Genomic DNA, 19,501 nt, shown 5'->3' with positions numbered 1-19,501 from the left:
CAATCTAAACAGAAAGCTCAGCCTCACTCCAAACTCTGAGAAGAATTTAGTCTCATCTGGAAAAATAAGATATATTCCTTCAATACTCTTGTCTCAGCATCAAGTAATCTTTGATGCAAATGTAGTGCAGGCCTTGTTTCCAGTCCTAAAAACTAAAGTTGTCCTATTTACCAGCTATACTAGTTATACACATAATCTAGCAGTAGAAATTGTAGTGAGATGACGTAGTTTGTACTTCAGCTCTCATTGTTCTCATAATATAACAAGCTAGGTGGTTATACACCGAGAAGAATGCCATTATCTTAACTTCTAAAGAAAAAAATATCACAATTTGAGAGGTGTTTAGGCAAATTTCATCCCAACAAATAATTATTTATAAAACAATATATGGAGACAAGTTATTTATCTTAGTATTTATTTTCCATATTTGTTTTCACTTTAAATGTATAATGTGAAGATTTGGGGCTGATATTAACTCTTTTAGGGATATTGTGAAAAAAGAATTAATATATCTAAAAAACTTTAAGTAACTTGCTCACAGGAAATACTCAATACATATTGGTATTTATTACTTTTATCATCATATGAGAATTTGGATTTTACAGTAATTGAATTATAGTTTTATTTCTTCTTGACGTTTTATTCTAGAATCCATGTTTTAAATTAGAATTTTACTAAAGAAAAGGAGTTGTATTATACACAGTGACCAATGCTATTTATAATTTAAATTATATTTATTTTTACTAATGTAAAATCATTTAACCATGTGTATTTGGGGAAAAATGTATGGTCACTAAAAGTCAAGATTTAGTCTTATTTGAAGCAATACACACACACACACACACACACACACACACACACACACGGGAGATTTGATTGATCGTCCTTTTACTTCATAAGTTAGAATTAGAAATAGGTTTTTAATCAGTTGCTAGCTTTTCTTTTATTAGCTTAAGTGTATCTATCACTTATTCACCATCTAATAGGTGTTGGGCATTGTGCTAGGCCAGAGGTTCTCAACCTTGGCTGCACATTATAAATAGTTTCCAAGTTTTCCAGGTGATTCTAATATGCAGCCAAACTTAAAAACCACTAGGCTACACACATTTAATCCCACCAACAGCACTATTGGCATTTACACAAATCCTCTGGTTCAGTTGGGCCACAGTAGATCTTGGGAATCCTAATTTGAATAAGCTTCCCTAGGGATTCTGATGCAATTGATCCCAGGATTACTACTTAAGAAACCTTGAGGCCTGGTAATTTCAATAGCACCTTGGAGACCACTACGATCATTTCAAAGGCCTCTTATAAATAGACTACCCAACATGTAACATTTAAGACATTATTTGTTTCTAATGAAGATTTACTAGACTGAAAAGTGTCTTACAAAATTAAGTTATTTTAAGATAAATTAAAATATTTTTCTTACTATAAACCTATGACTTTGCGAAGAAGAAGGTTGAAGGATACAAAGAGGGGAGGTAAGGATTACAGTTTCCCATGCTGGGTTCCATACTGTTCTGACTACCTTCAGGTACCTGGGAACCCCGGAACCAGCAATGTGCAGAGGGTGGAAAGGTTGAGACACTGATCAGCTTCTGGAGAGTATTATAGATAGTAGGCAAGGGTAAAGTAAACCCATGTCCTGACACCCTCACTCTTATGGGGCCAATAGGGTGGAATATTGACTCTCATTGACACAGAGGCTGGAGATATGAGGCATGGCCTGGTATTCAGGAGCCATGTAAGCAGGATCTAGTAACCCACCACTGCTTTTAAATCGAGCAGCCAATAAATAAGTATACTCTTATTATAAACATAGCATGAATGTCTGAACTCAAATTGGTGTGCTATGATTTTTGTTGTGACGGCCAGACTTGTATATAAAGCTTAGCAACATCAGCTACAGAAATATAAAAGTCTTGTTACAAAATGTTTTTTGAGTGGAGAGGTTCTGGTCCCGTATAGGTTCCAGGAACTTTTACCAAAACAAAAGCTGGAGAACTACTTTCAAAGAGAATAAATGAGCATTACGTCTTGCACTGCTTTAGAGGTGTATCTTTTGGGCAAAACGTCAATAGGTTTTAAACAAATAGAAATAGAAATAAATATCTAATAAGTAAATGCCACTTCATCTCAAAGAAAATGAATGAAGGTTTTGACAAATATCACTTTCATTCATTCACTTGCAAATATTACGTAGCATCTATTTTAAACGAGGTAGTCTTCTGCAATCTAAACTGATGATTACACAGTTCCCACCCTAAGTAGCGAGTGATATGCTCTAATAAGCATTATAGGGCAATGTGATAAGTGCTAGAATATAGATAATCCTAGAACCAGATACCGTAATCAATATGAGCTGTGTGAAAAGAGACAGTTGTGAAAAATGAGCACAGTTTGATGATCCATACTTCACAAATAGTCTCCCCACAAGTATTTGCTTACAGTCATGAACTCTGACGTAGTAGCATACAGGACAGAGCAAGTACTTCCAAGCTTTCTGTGGCTGGTGTGATAATTTTTCCACTAAATTTTTTCCCAAGGAAACAAGCCGTTAAAAAGACGTATTTTACCCTAAAACCTTTTGTGTCAATCAGTAATACTAGACATTTTAAATAATTCCATATTATGTATTGATTTTCAAAACCCTGTGATTCTTTTAGAGCCAATTTTGATGGAAGTCTAAGGGTCAATTCTGAACTTGGAATGACTTATTCTCTCACCCTCTCCTCTCCCTCTTCCTCCTCCTTGTTTTCCTCCTCTCTCTGTCTCTCTCTCTCTTTCTCCTCTCTCTCTTTTCCTTTCTCTCCTGTCTCTGTCTCTCTGTTTCTCTCTTCGTATTTGCCTTTACTCCAATAAACTATTAAAAGCTCCAGAGCCCCAGAAAAGTCTTGCTGCTCACTTCTGAAGATAGATCTAAATTACTGCACCCTCAGAAAAATTCACACTAATCTTGTAAGATCTTATAAGACCATACTTCATTTTTCCTGTAGCTGAGGTTATTGCTAAGATCGTGCATTTATAAAACTCCTTAAGTAACTTACCACTGCCAAAAATAGTATTATAGTATTACCATATATCCAAAAGCTGATTTCAATCATCACTTTAATCTTCAAAAGATTACTTATTCCATTGAGAAGTCTGGGATTTTCTTCAAAGTCAGAAAAAAATAAGCTTTTTGGTGAATTGACATGGATAAGATTAAAGAAAAAAAAAATCTGCTATTGGACTTTTAGAAAGCTATTTAAAATACCAAATCCTCAAAGAAGTAAAAATAAAGTTTGGAAACATAAGAAGTCTAGCTATTTTAGAATTATATATGTAAGATTAAAGAATTAATATCTGTGGGGTGGGAAAGGGGGAAAGAGAGGAATTGGTAAAGGGCCATGAAAATCAACTACATTGTATAATGATAAATAAAAACATTTTTTAATTAAAAAATAAAGAATTAATATCTGGAAAGGACTTAGATTTTTTTTTAAGCAGCACATGTTCTTAGTGCTGTTACATCACAGCATAATACAAAATCTAAATGACTAAACTACATTAATTGACCTGAACAAAACAGTAAAAGAATATCAAAACAGTCAGACATCATTTATTACACTTATAGCATTGTTAAGCATAGCAACCACAAAACAATTGCTGCCTTTTGGCAAACCTCTAATGTGAACGTTTCCAGGAACAGCACAACAGAGTGGTACAGCACAAAGCGGTCCTTCATTCTCACATTCTTTCTTCGTGATGTGATGTTTCTCACTAACCCAAAACAAAAACTGACACATCCGAAATGACATTGCTGTGCTGTGGAAAAGTTGTACCATTGCATCACCCAATGTCATTTTATTACAAAACAAATATTTTACAAATCTGTAGCCTTCCTTATATTATTTATTTTTGTGTCCTTTAATACTCAAAATGAGGGGGTTTCCTGTTCATGAATAAAAGTTAGCAAGGTTGACCATTATTTCATAAAGGGATTCAGTAATCATTTTCTGTTGCCTGGGATCTATTAGTGCTTCTAGTCATGGGTGTGAAATGAGCTCACTCACAGAGTTTGCACATACACATTTCTGCTGAAAAAAAAAAGTTTCTGTAAGCAGTTTGTAATCTGTTGGATCCACTCAGGTCAGGTGTGTGGAAAGATGCAGGTTAGGAAAGGAAGCATTGGCATGGATTTATTGCCATCAGGACCGTTAAGTCCTGATCGAGAGAACTAATTGATTTTGCTCTTTTCACTTTTTAAGAGGTCAAGCTAAAGTTTCCCTTTGTGAGACAGGGTAATGGAACAAGTGGCAAACTGCACTAATGACGCTCTGACACACTTTAGGACTCTGGTGTTACATGGTTCTCTGAAAACAGAAAGAATGTTCAACAAAGAGCTGTGTCAGAAGAGTTTGCAAAACCTTAAATTGCTACAACAGCTGAGCGAAGAAAATAGTTCTATTGAGAGGAACTTAATGAACAAGTGTCAAAATGGACAGTTGGTGTCAATTCCTAGAGGATTTGGAAGTGAGAAGTGGAGTTGAGGAAACCATGTTTAATAGAGCTTTTGTTTGTATGAAAAGAACGTCGTACTTTACAAAATATCCGTCACAGGAGTCGTGCTTGTCGCAGTCCACATTAAAGTGTTTAGCAGAAAAGAGTGTTTTATTATGGGCTGTGTAAGCACCTTATTTTGTTGCTCTCCAACAGCATATGATCGTCTGTTTTCTTGGAAACAAATTTAGAAAGAAATTCTACCCACAGTCTGTGGTAATTCTTGGACCAAACTGTGCCCACCACTTTGAGAAAGAAAATACAAACTAACCTACTTCTAAGTGAGTTAAAATATTTAAAACTACAATATTTTAAGTTTTACCCTTTTTCAGTAATAATCTCATTTAGAACTAAATTCTCTCTATTTTGTCCCCTAATAAATAAATAGTAATAAAAGTAAAAAAATATTTTTCTTGATTATTAAATCTGACTAAAATCATAATTAACACTGATTGAAATTTGAAGTGTATTCCATCTCTGTCTTAGGAAGACATTATATGAAAGAGATTTCACTATAAAGAATGGCTGACATGAAATAATGTGTTAAACTTCAAAGTAATTCATACTAATAAACCAAATATATCAAAAAATTATATGAAAATTTAATTTGTTTCAGCATATCTGAATTATGGTAGAATTTAAAAAACAAAAATTGCTCTTCCAAAAGATCCTAGAATGCCTTTTCCATTTGCTTTTTTTGTAGAAATAGATAGATAACATCACTGTTTTTATTTTTCTCTTTATTTCCATTGACCACAATTGCATTTAGATATCTCAATCTCAAAAGAGCATAATATCCTCCAAATATGGGATGCCCAATTAGAACAGACTCTCCTATAGGTGCACTATAGCTTTTGGCTAGGTATCTAGCCAAAAAACTATTTAAAATAGTTAAAATAGCTTAAAATGTTTAAATTGTTTTATCTAGGTATCAGAGCATCTGTGTATTGGGTTCAGACACCTTCCATCTGCTGAGATCCCTTGCTCATTCTCGGCCCTAGTCCTTGTAACTTCTTAAGTGGGGCAGACTGATGTGGAAAAGAGAAAGATAGGACATATTAGCATTCCATAACTCGGGACTTGGATAATGTCTCTCCACTCCACTTTTACCCTATCCTAAGTATGCTGAAGTATTCACTTTCTTTTCCTTTGCTTCTCACTGTGTGTTTTAAAATAATGAGATAGGCTGTGTGTTCCAGGCGTCTTAATTTGAGCATCTATTTTGTGACCTCTGGGACAGGCTGCCTGTATCTGGTAGTGTACATGAAAAATCATTATTTCTTAATGAGACAGGACACAGATTCAAATAACCATCAGTTATCAACACTCCATCAGTTATCAACACTGACTCTTTTGGCCACAGAATAGTAAAAACAAAAATTACCTGGCAGATTCCCCCCCGCTTTGCCACTACCCTCCACCCTGCCAAAAAAAAAAAAAAAATGCTCAAAGTTCCTCTAACTTAGGTTGCCCCTAGAAGACTATTCTTCTGGTCAATATAAGGAGCTTCAGAATAAGAACTTATTTTTGGTTATATAAATCACTGCTATGGGAGCCAGGCTTTAATTCATTGCATGTGATCTTGGGCAAATAAATTTACTTCTTATTGTTTTCCTTTCTCCCTCTTTAAAATGAACACAATTATATAACATATTTGGTAAAATATTGTGAAGATGTAATGAAACTATTCATTTAAAGCACTTCAACACAGGGCCCACATCTTTATTTTCTTTTCATAGTTGAATAACAGCTACAACTTTACAAAATAAAAAACATATACAAGTGTATTGCTACATTTTATTTTATTTAAAACCACCAATTCTTAGATGTTATATTGCTATAATTCAAGCAGCTTAAATCTCGTGATACTTATATATGGGAAAATTAAAAATTAAATTTAAAAGGCTTAAAAAAGATTGTACTTATATTGTGAAATTTTATAGCAAGGCCTTTCTAATATCACAACATCTAGCCCAGATCATGAAATCAGGGGAGATAAAATTTAATATGATTCATTTTTATATGACCTGTTAAATGTTGAACATGTTGCACATGTTGAGTGTGTACTTTAAAAGCTCCAGATTACGTGCAATTTAAACATAGTATAACTTTTGGCATCTTCCTATCACTTACTAACCTAGAAAACTCACACGTATTATCCATAGACAAAAATGTCTGGGCTTCTGAAAAAGTGTGAGATGTGTGTATATATCTGATTAAACAAGTTCTTTTTTTTTTTTTCTAAACTGGTAGAGAAACATTATACAATAAATGTGTTTGTACAGTGGTGACTGTTTGTCATGTTAGGCCCTGACATAGGCATTAAAGCACCAACCATTTTGGGCAATATGTCACAACCAGCCAGTTGGAGGGCAGTAACAAAATACTTGGTCAACTATTCTACACTCCAGACATCTGTTTAACTCAGCAAGCTAGTAACACCAGACACTGCTATAATTTGTATCATCTGAATATCATGATTCATTTCATTTTTAAAAGACTTAAATAAGATTAAAAAAATCATTTCATATATCTTAGACATTTTGAATATTAGTTCTATATAATATCATGAAAAAAATGTTTATGTAATATTTTAAGTGAAAAAGGCAATATGTACATAATATTGCATTGTAGTTATATTTTTAAATTATATAATATAACGTAAACACTACATAATATTACATAAAATTCTGTTCATATAGAAAACAAACAAAAAAGCAACAAGTTTAATTTATTGGGGTGACAAGTGGATGGATTTTTTTTTCTTTTCTTCAATCACAGGTTAAATAATATAAAACTAATTTATATTGAGGGTTTACTATGTGCTGGACACTGTACATTGTGTTTTATTGACATCATTTTAATCTTTAAAACAACCTTATAAAAAAATGCTATTTCCATTTTACAGACAAGTTCATCAACACTTAGAGAAGTTATAAACTTGCCCAAGGTCTAATGATTAGCAAGTGGCAGAGCTGGGCCTAACATCAAATCTCATGCTTGTAAGCACAGTCTTTTTTTTTTTTTTTTTTTTTTAAGTTTACTTTACATACTACACTCTGTATATAGTTCTTATTTATGAATAGACATATGTAAGCATCTGTAGTGTTTTTCTGGGAAATAGGGTAACCAACTCGTTCTGATTTACCTGGGATTTTCTCAGTTTTATGCTGAAAGTCAGGCCTCCTGGGGACCCGTTCATTACTAAGCAAACCAGTGTTCAGCCAGTTGGTCACTTACCAGAAAGTAATACTTAAACTGGAAGAATTCTAGTGCTTCACAAACTTTACTCTCAAATTCAGAAATCCGAATGAAAAGGGGAGAAGGGAGGTACCAAATTATGAGGAGGACTTCATCATTTTGTACCAAGGAAGGAGTGTTTCTCAGGTAGAAGAGCTTTTATCATCTTCTTCTCTAGAAATTATGCCTAGGAAATAAGAAATGAGCAGCAACCTCCTTAAAGTGCCATTTTGCAGCCAGTATCTGAACTGAACACAGGTCAATGTGGACCCCGTGTTCCTGCCCTCAAATTGAATGGGAATCCAGGGTGAGAGCAAAGAACAAAAAATGCATTTCTTGAAAGAACTGAAGAGCAGTCTCTCTGGCTCCTGCTCTGCTTGTCCTAGACTCATGCCTTTGAGGATGTTTTTAAAAGGCTGCTCCACAGCAGACCTGGCAACCAAAGCCCTCCCTAATCAAGATCCAACCCCCTTTCTATGCATAACTTGTCACTGCCACCATCTGGAGATTGCAGACGATTCGCCTTTAATATTGTTCCTTTTCTCTGCTTGGTTGGTGCCCCTCCCCCATGTCCTCTGAAGTGACTCAAATGTCCTGTCAGTCTAAGTGCAAAACTATTTTTACCACAGTGTTCGGGAATCTCTGGGCACAAACTGTCTGCAGATTCGGTAAATTACAGGTGCACAGGTTCATGTTACTCAGTGGCCACAAATTTAAAGCACTAATCTGCCTCCTCTGAATTTTGCCTTTCAGTCAGTGAACGCTTCCTTTACCTTCTGTTCTTTAGGGTAATTCGCTGTCTCTGCTAGTTGACCTCTCTCTCTGTGGGCTAGACTGACTTCTGTTCATTCTCTTTCTCTCCTCTCCCGTCTCTCTATTCCTTCTTCTCTCTGTTTTCTCATAGATGGAAAAAACAACAAAAAAAGATGATTATCTTCTGCCCAGCCCTCAGTTCTACCTTCTCAGCTATGACTGTAACTGCTTTCTTTGAAACCAGCTCTGTAGCAATATAGCTAAATCCCCAAGATATCACCAGTTTCTGACAACATTCTCATCAATATCTCTTTGTCTGTTCCTTCCTTGAGGTTACTCCTACGGTCCCCACCAACCAAATACACAGGTTTTCCAAAAAAGCTTCAACTTTGTCCCCTAAAAATACCAACCCAACATCTCAGGAATTTCTATCTTAAGCCACCCTTTCTCAACCTTTCTGATCAGGACAGATACCTCACTGTTATATACTTTTTTAGAACTGCATTCCTTTTCTTCAAAGTTCCTAATTCAGTTATTCATTGGTGTGATTTTTAGTGTCTTTGTACCCCAGTAAACTTGAAATTAATTGAGAGTAAAAATACGTGAAATAGTATTATTAGATTAGTCATTAGTTTCAATATTTTCACTTTTGTTACACCATTAGCACAAATAAATCCCCAAATTTGTCTTAATCATCTTTCTCACCAAATCCAGGTTTTTCTGTGAATTCACTATGTCTATTTCAATCAGAAGCCTTATGAATTGAGTAAAAGAAGGAAGAGAATTAATATTAGTTGAGTACATATTCCAGATCATGGACTAAACAGATATTCTTTCATTTATTGCTAACAACAAGCCTGTGATGTATGTATTATATGTGCCATTTAATCTCTCATTAAACTGAGGCTTGGTACACATAATTAAGAACGGCTAGAACTTAGCTTCTGTCTTGCTTCCAAAGCTCTGTTCTCTTTCCACCACATACGCCACTTTCCCAAAGGCTCATAACTTAAACCCACTGTTAGCTGAGCTAGCCATAAGCCTTTTCCTTCCCACTCTTTTCCACAGAGAAGAAGAATTGGACACATTCAAGCTGTTTCTGAGATGATGAAAAGAAAATGCACTTATGAATAATTAAGCATGAAGTAAGAATAATAGGGTGGTAAACTATGTGAAAACTTTCAATTCTGTAACTAACCTTCTTTCAGATTTTATTATGAATGAACTCTAGGGTCTTGAAGTGATTTATTAATGATAATATAATTATCCCCTTATTATCATTTACTTTTTCCATAATTTAAAAAACTGCATTTGAACTATTTAAATCTTGGAGTAATTCAATTTACATAAACATGTTTTGGCCACTTGTCAAAGTCTCTGTCTCCCAAGTACTGAGAAATAATGTAATTGCAATTACAGGCATCTCACATTTTGTAAACAGTTTGAGTTCCAAGAGTTCACTGGTTAGTTACTCAGAATCAGTGCGTATTTTCCCATTGACATAATCTAATAAAGGATGGTTATTTCCCAAGCTGGCATTTTCTTGTTCTCTCCTTTCCACCTTTTGTCCTCAACCCCCAAAATAACAACAAAAAAGGGAAAAATCTGTTTAAACCAAGATGAATAGTAATGCCAATTTTACTGGCCTGATTTCTAGAGCACGTTAGGAAAGGGGTTCTGTAATTTAATCGAAAACAACAACAATTCAATAGGGGAAGGTTGACTTTACACAAAGAAAAGCCTCCTCTGTCTAGGGGGTTGCTCTGGGTCAGCACCCCAAAACTTGCTCTACTTTTTTTTTTTAGAATCTTCTCTTTCTACACTTCTAAACTGGCTGCTTCTTCAGTGGCAACACTTGAATGAAGAAAATAGAAAAGGAAAAAAGCAAACTTTCATATTTCTTAACAGGTTCCTGATGCGTAGCCTCTCTAACATCTACCTAATAGCTTTTAAAAGTAGGCCAGTTTAAGAATGGCAGTCCTGTAAATGTTACTTCTATTACCCAACCTTCACAATTCCACAGTAGTGATATTTCTTATCTCATTTTTCTCTGTAACTAATAATTCCAATAGTAAAAGTACTTTAATAAGGTATGCTACGTTTTTAAGTGATTTCATATTTTAGAAAATTTTATCTTCCTAAGAACCCTTGAGAGTACGTACATCTTTTGTCATTATACTAATTTTATGGATGAAACATCTGAAGATTTGAGATATTAGGGTTGACTGAGTCCTCACAGGCCAAAAACGAACTGTATTCCAGATGCCAATTTCAAGGCTATTTCTCCCATTTTTTGTCTCTTTGTCAATTTAACTTACCCCTCTACATTCAAACTCCATGAGAAGAAGGATCTTTTTTAATGCTTTATTCTTAGCACCCAGGACACTATCTGGCACTTAGTACGTATCCAATAATTGTTGAATAAATGAATTTCACTCATTGTTATCTTAATGATTGGGGTAATAATGCTATAGTCTACTAGTTAAAAAATAACTTTTCAAATTCTATTTTTTGAGACAGTACAGAGTGTGGTTAAAAGCACAAGCTAACTTTCCATAACAGATGGCAGATTATGAGCTACTTCAAAAAGTTTGTGAAAAAAAATAGAATTAAAAGATAATACAAATCTTTCCATGAACTTTTTGAAGGGCCCTCATATACACTGAGTTGTTGAGGCCTTCAATCTGCTGTAGTCTTAATTGCTGACTTAGGCAACCAGGGGATTGGTAGAAATAGAAGAGAATATCACAAAAGAAGTACTGGCTTCTTATAAATCTTCCCAGTGCTTTCTACTCTTCCCAAAACCTAAGAATAGTTCTCAGATTTGGTAAGGAATTATGCAGATGCACAATAACAAAAACATAAAAACAACTCAAAATGTCAAAATTTAATATCCCAAATCTGTGGCTCAGTAGAGACTGTGAAGTATTATCTTCTGGAATAAGCAACTTCAGTAAAATTTAGCTAGTTCCCAAATTATCTGACAGTTGATTCCATGCATTGTCTTTATTCGTTTATTGAAACATAATTGATATTACATATTTGTGGGGTACAGAGTTAACTGTCAATACTTGTGTACAACATGTGATGATCAAACCAGAATAACTAGCGTATTTATCATTACACTAGGTAATCATTTTTATTCATTTAAAAAATGAAATCATAGGGAACATAACTACACTCATCATTGCTTGGGGTAGAATAAAACCTTACGTTTTCATCTAATTTTCAGGTACTGACTGTAAGTACCAAAACCAACGTTGACTATCATCGCAAAGGCCACTTATAGGTAGAGGGAGTTCTTCCAGAACTCTAGGAGGGAAAAAGAAAGGAAGGAAAGGAAGAGAAAGGAAAACAAAACAATAACAAAAGAGATAGGGGGAAAAACCTCTCCAACAGCAGTGCCTTACTTCATAAGAATTGGTCTTAGCCCTTACATAGCTTTTTCTATGAGTGATAACTAATGTTCATCAAGCAGCTATACGCTATATGCTTCACATCCATGATATCATTAAATGAAATCTTCAGTAATACTCTACAAGCCAACCACTATTTCTTGAAGAAATCAAGACCTAGTACTTAGCCACGGACAGATAAATAGAAATCACCCTAACTAGGACTTAAGAGACTTCTCTGGGATCTAGTGCCCTTGCATTTCACCTTTGGATTGTACTGTCTCTCGAACTGTACATAGGCAGGCTGCAATCAAAAATTGTCTTTCCTTGCTTGTGACTTTGTTGCTACCTTTCTCAACCAAATCCTATCAAACGGCTTATATGGATTCAATGGATAGCTAGAATGCAAATGGAAAAGCAATTTACACACGGCATGTATAACAGGAGCTATAAGGAGCTATAACAGAGGCACCTTAGAGTGGGCCACAGTGAACCCTAAAATACCAAGTAGCTATGACATAAGTCTTGCTTTCACTAAAATTATTTTTCAGGAGGAGTTATCACATGTATCATATCCCCATCTTCTATCCCACCCTTTACTTCATATGTACTACTGCTTTACCACAGGAGGGTAGAGAATTCAGATCTTAGCTGCCCTTCTCCAATAAAAAGGGACAGCCAAGGAAGGTCTCTATGGAAGGATCCAGAGATTCATTTCATACAGTAACATGGGTTGTGAGCACCCTTCAGCCACCCCCTTCAGCTCCCGAATCAGCGTATAGCCTTAGTAAAAGAGAGGAAAGAGATTTACCTGCTTCTATTGAGGCTGAAGCCTGAAAGTCACATATAACCTTTGGAGGACTGTAATGGTTTTAATCACAGGAATAACATCTTTTTGGACAGGCAGGAGAGAAAGGAGCTGAACCACTCTGCAAATATTAACCAGGCTATTTTAGAGCAATGGCTATTGCTTTTGCAATCTTTCATCATGGGTCTATACTTAGAATTCAGAGGAGCCCAGGGGGAGGGGAACGAGGCAGTGTTAATCCCCAGTTGTTTAGAAGTTGTCCTGTAAGCAGGTTAGCATCTAAACGGTCCAAAATGGAAGCGTTCAATGCTTTGTTTAAATTATGTGAGTCTCTCTGTGTATTTTGCTTTAACCTGTTCTGCATATAGATTGTCACATCACTCTGGGTGGTGACACTTCTCAGTTTTCTCTCAAACTAGATGTTCTAGAGAGCACTAGCTGTAATCACATCGGGAGACTGATGCTCCATGACAGCTAAAAGTTGGATTGAGTTTCAGGAGCTACTATATATAAAGCTGGGTCGTCTTATGTCACCGCACTAATTAAATGCCATCTGGGTGGTTCCTCTGGGTTTTTGAGTCCATCACCCAGTTAGATCGAGTCAGAGGCCAAGGAGGAGAACATGATGATGGACCTTTTTGAAACTGGCTCCTATTTCTTCTACTTGGATGGAGAAAATGTTACTCTGCAGCCGTTGGAAGTGGCAGAGGGCTCTCCTTTGTATCCAGGGAGTGATGGTACCCTGTCCCCCTGCCAGGACCAAATGCCCCCGGAAGCCGGGAGCGATAGCAGCGGAGAGGAACATGTCCTGGCGCCCCCGGGCCTGCAGCCTCCCCACTGCCCCGGCCAGTGTCTGATCTGGGCTTGCAAAACCTGCAAGAGAAAATCTGCACCCACCGACCGGCGGAAAGCTGCCACCCTGCGCGAAAGGAGGAGGCTAAAGAAAATCAACGAGGCCTTCGAGGCACTGAAGCGGCGGACTGTGGCCAACCCCAACCAAAGGCTGCCCAAGGTGGAGATTCTGCGGAGCGCCATCAGCTACATTGAGCGGCTGCAGGACCTGCTGCACCGACTGGACCAGCAGGATAAAATGCAGGAGCTAGGGGTGGACCCCTTCAGCTACAGACCCAAGCAAGAAAATGTAAGCCCAGATGCTGCCGGGGCAGGGAATGCAAAGGCTGATTAAAAGCCTTCCTCAGGGCCTTAACCTCCAGCTGCTTGGTCTCTTTTCCCTTCCCCCTTTCTCGCCCGCCCCTCCTGCTCCCTCTCTAATGAACCCCCGGTGACCCAAGAAGCCCGGGTGCCTGCAGTAGGCAGGAAATGCGTACCGGGCCCGAGGAAGCAGGGAGGACACCCCCATAAGGCGCCCCCACCCCCCCGGAACCGACGTTTCTCCCCTAATCTGCTGCTGCCTTGGTTTTCCCTCTAGCTTGAGGGTGCGGATTTCCTGCGCACCTGCAGCTCCCAGTGGCCAAGTGTTTCGGATCATTCCAGGGGGCTCGTGATAACTGCTAAGGAAGGTAAAGTAAAAGAAAGGCAGTGGGCTGCGCTAGAGAATCCCGGGAGGGCGCTGGGGTGCTGGTTCCGGGCACAAAGGGCTCGAAGGGGGAGCAGGGACACGACCTGCGAGAAGGGCGCTCGTTGCGCGCAGGGACCCCGTCCTCCCGCGCAGCCAAAGCGGCCTCGCGCGGGGCGCGGAGCTGCCTCGCTCTTCCTTCCTCGGGTGCTGTGACGTGTGTGTGTGTGTGTGTGTGTGTGTGTGTGTGTGTGTGTGTGTGTTTGTTTTCTGCGCTCAGGAGGAGCAAGCATTGACTCGTCGGCCTCGAGTAGCCTTCGATGCCTTTCTTCCATCGTGGACAGTATTTCCTCGGAGGAACGCAAACTCCCCTGCGTGGAGGAGGTGGTGGAGAAGTAACTCCGGCCGGCGCCTGGGTCCTGCTCCCCGCAGCAGGAAGATCTCAGCCACCCTCCTTCGCCGAATCCTTTAAGTCACAGTACATTCTTATGTAGGAGCCCAGACCCAGCAGCTTTTGAAAGGGAAGGGGATAGATTCACAAACTTCTGGGAGACTGTGTGCACGCTCAAATGAAAAAGCCTTTCGGCTTTCGGCTTTTATTTTTTGGAACCGCGAGTGGCTTAGGTCTAGTACCCTTATTTTGTTTTTGTTTGTTTGGTTTTGTAATATATTAACTTTTATTATGGTCATCCTTTTGTGCCATATTCAAAAGAAGTTCATTCCTGTCTAAAGCAAAGTGGGATCGTTGCATTTATTGATAGTGGTATTTAATATATTTTTGTAAATAGTCTAAGTACTTTCATTTTTTATGTAAACCTAAGAAATATATCTTAAATGTGGAATGACGTATTGTATATAAAATGTGTGAGGATCCTGGTATCGTAATATTAAACATAAGTTTATATATGAACAAAGGTTGTCCTAAGTTAATTCAACTGGAAAAATATGTTTGACGGCATATGTACAAAAATAAAGAGGAGCCATATTTTAATTTAGACATCACACAAGCCCATTTATTTGGGTGTTTCCTTTAAGGATGATTTAAAGGGAGGAAAATGGGTTGTTTTCCTTTGTCTGTATTAAATTAGGCGCTTTTCTATCTCATGCAGACCTCACACTTGTGATTGGAAGTGGAGTGTCCAGAAGGAATCTGCCCTTTTTCTTTTATCAGCATTTTTTTTTTTTTTAACCATCCTATACCTGAGATCTGGGTGAGATTTACAATTGAATTTTCAATCTAGTAAAATCTTGTTGCAAGAAATTACCACACGAAAACTCTTTGCTTATTTCCCTAAAAGATCTTCAGTAATTTAGCCCAAATTACTTTCCCTCTTTGCCTTTCCAAGTGGCTCCCTTCTTGAAGCGTCAAGCGTTGATCTGGAGTACTCAGGGGATGCACTGGACTCTGAGTCACATCTCTGGCCTCCTCCCAGTTTTCTTGAACTAGACTGGTCCCTAGCAAGATGGAATATCCTCAAGGCCTTGTTTGGCCTGGGTTTGTTTTTCAAATAGAAGGATAAAAGAAGGGACAATCTGTCTCTCGAGGTGAGGCAGGCTTCTTTGAAGGAAGGATTGCTTCGAGAGGGAAGGGTTAAATGGTTGAGGGCCAAAGACAACAACACACATGAAACCTCTTAGCTGGGCCAAACAGCAAAGCCCCAGAGAGGCTGGAAGCCCCAGGAGCTCCTCAGCGTGAGGATTTTACAGCGTGTACCAGGATTGTTTATCCTGTAACCTCAGGAAGAAACGACCACCAAGAAACGCAGTGGGGAAGGAAGGAGAAGAGAGAAGTGAGCCATTTCTGTTGAACCCCTACTTCTCTCTCACATTCTGTAAATGGCCCCTTCACTCCCTGTCCCCCGACCCCTAACTTCTATCTGTTCCCTACAGCTAGTCTTCAGCTCACAGACGTAAAAATCAAATCGAATCCAGCATTTCCCAGTCCTAACCTGGCTTCCTAAACCTCCGAGGGCCGGACCTTTCTAGAGCGCACCACGCAAGTTCCAACCATCACCATAGTCAGCGCCCCCTGCAGGCATGAAGTTGTATCTTGCCCCTTTTTCATCTCAGAAAAGAAGGCCTCTTCCTGGGGGTAATAGTTAAGTTTGTTTTCTGATCATATGGCTAATTTGAGTGTCTTCTAAAATACTTTTAAGATGCAGAAAGGTTCATAGAGAAAATTGACATTGGCCTGTAATCCCTTTTAAAGGTTTGAGAGAAGCAAGTAGGAGGGTTAGTGGATGTAAACTGCTGAGCCTCTGTGGGGACTGACTACCTAAATTGAATCCAGGTTGCTCCTGTGTAGACCTGGGCTAGTCACTGCTGATTCTTAGTCCTGTTTCCTCATTTATAAGACAATGGGAACAGTAATAATATGCCTAACTCCTGGGGTTGTGAAGATTCACTGAGATGACACATGGTAAAATGTTTAGCCAAAACAAGGTACAAAGTAAATACTAGATGTCAGCTCTCTTTATTTTTTCGTTAGTAAATCTAAATTGATCATCAAGAGGCTTTGCTTCCATCAAAAGCAATAGTTCCTTCAGCTCTTGCTGGCTCTAGCTGTGGAGAGTATTAATAACAATGAAAACAGCAGCAACATGAATGAGCCATTCTTAGTATTTTACATATTAATGAATGAGCCATTCTTAGCAATTTACATATTAACTGGTAGTCCTACAACAACCAGTGAGAGAGGTACTATTACTACCTCTGCTTTAGAGAATAGGATACTTGGGATCCAAGACTCAAAGCCAGGTGATTACCAATGGATTCAAGCCTGCACTTCAACCACCATGCACCCTTAAGGCGAAGTCTTGGGAAATTGATTGGAAACATTTTATGATCTGTAGGATAATTTGGCTCTCTTTGACAATTGCTTTCCAAAAGCTCTTTCTCAAGAGTTGCTAGCTAGCGAACTCCAAATTAAAGCAGTAACTTTAATAAGTAAGGCTTTTCAAATTATATAATCAGAACATGTGTGAATGTCTGAGTGGTGTGTATATTTATTAATCATGCTTCTTATATATCTATTATTTTTTTCCCTGAGAATCAATAGAGATTTGCCCTAAAATGTATGTATACACACCTATAGTTTTAAAAATCAAATTCATTACACAACTAAAAAAATATAACTGACCAGGTGAACTCATTTACTATATGTACATAGATTTATAAGATTTGTGTTATAAACTGCTCAGCAGCAGAATGCTTTTTATCAATTCATGGACTTTACTTGTTGATGGATTTTATTCAGTCTTTGCAAACCAAATCCTCTCTATCTGTCTTAGCTGGGTAACTTGAGAAATTGTTTGGAATAAGTTTGCCTATAGAAGTCTCTTCGTTAAATAGAGCAAATATTTCCCAAAGACTTCATGTGACCTCCACTGCTGTAGCTGACATGTTAGGCTTTCCAATGAAATCCTTGGTGTGTTTGCAATTAAAATGTTTTTGTTTGATATTAATGATGATAATCTTTACCAAGACCAAAGCTAAAACAAACAGGACTGTGGAAGCAGAAAATCAAGACATAATAACTTGGTAAAGATAAGAAATTTAGGATTGAATCTGAGCTTCTTTCTAGAGACAGGAATAAAATTTTCAAGTATAAAGTAATGAGTGGCTTTCTTTGTTATATTACTGTAGAAATTATATGTGGAATGTCAAATGTCAGCTTTCTCAAACTAACTTTAATTATCATACTTGGATCATTGAATTCTGAGCCTGAATGAACATTGTGGAAATCCACTTATGTCTGGTGGACTCATTTTTTTTGTTTGTTTCCTAAACTCTTTCATATATTTTGAGGGTGGAGAGAATGCCAAAATTCAGTGTTCCCAACTACTCTTGAGACTGGCAGAGAAAGCTACGGGTGCTAAAAGTGGCTTCTACCCTTATTAAGATATTTTTGACTTCAAGTTAGAAGAACATACCCAGTACTGCTTTTCTTTTAGCAGTATTTCATGCCATTCCTTTGTTTCAAAATCCCTCTTCCACAACACTGTACCTGGATTTTTAAAAAAATATTTTAGTTTAAACTGTAAATATCTCATCTAATCCAATGCATTAGTTAATTAGCAATAACACGATATTTTCAAGAGCCAAGCCATCGAGACCTTTCTCCCGCACACTCCTCCAGTTACTCCTTTAAGTTAATTAAATTTATAAAAAATGATGCTCAGTCCTAGAGGTTTCACTCTGAAAAAAGCAGTTTTTTGTAAGCCTAGTTCAGAGTCAGTCTGTGAGATGGAATGGCAGTGCCATGTGCTAGAACAAAGATAATGCTGTAAGAACTGGTTACTTTCTCTACTCTCAAGGCTGCTAAATGTCCTTACTTAGGGCTTTGATCTCTCCTGGGAGTCTTCGAATTCAAGCAGAGGCCAATGTCTTCCTCAGCTGTCTTCTCCACAAATTCTTCCAGCAGCTCTGGCAGGTACTAATGTGTTTACTTAGGTGTGCCTCATTCCCAGAGCGAATAGCAGTTTGAAGTTGTTTGGCATATTGTGAAGTCATCTATAATAAGCAAAAATCTCAAGATCAACTCCTTTATCCAAGAGTTGTATGCAGGTAGGGGCAGAAATGAATTGAAGTGGATTTATCTTTCTATGTATATTCCATCTCTCCCTCTAAGAGAAGCATGGAGAATTTTCAATAATGCAGGATTTTTAGGATGGTTCAAATTTACTAGGAAAGAAAGCCATGAGTATCATTTTGCTGGTGTGGTCTGTCCATCAACACTAATTTGTTGCCATAATGCTTAAAATAAAATAGGTTCTGTAGGAGGAGAAAAAAAAAAAAAACTTGGTGATTACTTAAAATTCATTGCAATTAAAACCTGTTTGTAAGTTTCATTTTAATAAAATTAAACGTGCACTTATTTTTGTTCAGAATGTAAAATGGGGGAGGGGGGGAAGGTGAATAAACTGTCTATCTACTTCACCAGAACCTTGGTAGCTATTCATTTACAACACCAGGTGTGGCTGAGTTTTCATCTGCCTACCATGAAGTTTCCTAGCAGACAGTGTTGGAATATCATTTCTCACAAACTGTTTACATATAAAATAAATGTGAGTTTTCTCTGTAAAAAATTAACTCTGTAAAAAATTGGAGAAATAGTGGAAAACATTATATGTTCATTCTGTGAAGAGCAAAAGCCAATTTAGTCTGATTTTGAGTCCAAGAGGGCACATAGATAACTAGTAGATCTTTTTGAAAGAAAGCAATTTTTTAACTTTTCCCATGCTT

At 37.6% G+C, this 19,501-nt stretch overlaps 1 protein-coding gene and 1 long non-coding RNA gene across 7 annotated transcripts in view; one reads left to right on the top strand and one right to left on the bottom strand.

Annotated features, from left to right (window-relative positions):
• Positions 1-12,865, bottom strand: part of LOC134360983 (uncharacterized) — a 55,072-nt gene extending 42,207 nt beyond the window's left edge. For 3 of the 6 annotated variants that reach the window (XR_010021375.1, XR_010021377.1, XR_010021372.1), the window contains exon 1: positions 12,745-12,865. This is a non-coding gene — a long non-coding RNA (uncharacterized LOC134360983). Of the gene's footprint in view, positions 1-8,558; positions 8,683-11,751; positions 11,851-12,744 lie in introns of all 6 variants that reach the window. The other 3 variants (XR_010021373.1, XR_010021374.1, XR_010021376.1) reach the window with 3 other exon arrangements.
• Positions 12,866-13,170: 305 nt separating this feature from the next.
• MYF6 (myogenic factor 6) lies at positions 13,171-15,252 on the top strand. The gene is made up of 3 exons (XM_063075853.1): positions 13,171-13,882; positions 14,171-14,261; positions 14,538-15,252. The coding sequence occupies exons 1-3, from the start codon at positions 13,364-13,366 to the stop codon at positions 14,654-14,656; spliced, it is 729 nt and encodes a 242-aa protein (XP_062931923.1). The 5' UTR covers positions 13,171-13,363; the 3' UTR covers positions 14,657-15,252.
• The last annotated feature ends 4,249 nt before the right edge of the window (positions 15,253-19,501 follow it).

Source organism: Cynocephalus volans, chromosome 12 (genome assembly GCF_027409185.1).
Source record: "Cynocephalus volans isolate mCynVol1 chromosome 12, mCynVol1.pri, whole genome shotgun sequence".
Taxonomy (NCBI): Eukaryota; Metazoa; Chordata; class Mammalia; order Dermoptera; family Cynocephalidae; genus Cynocephalus; species Cynocephalus volans.
The sequence above is the reverse complement of the archived record's forward strand: the minus strand, read 5'-3'. Positions and strand labels throughout refer to the sequence as shown.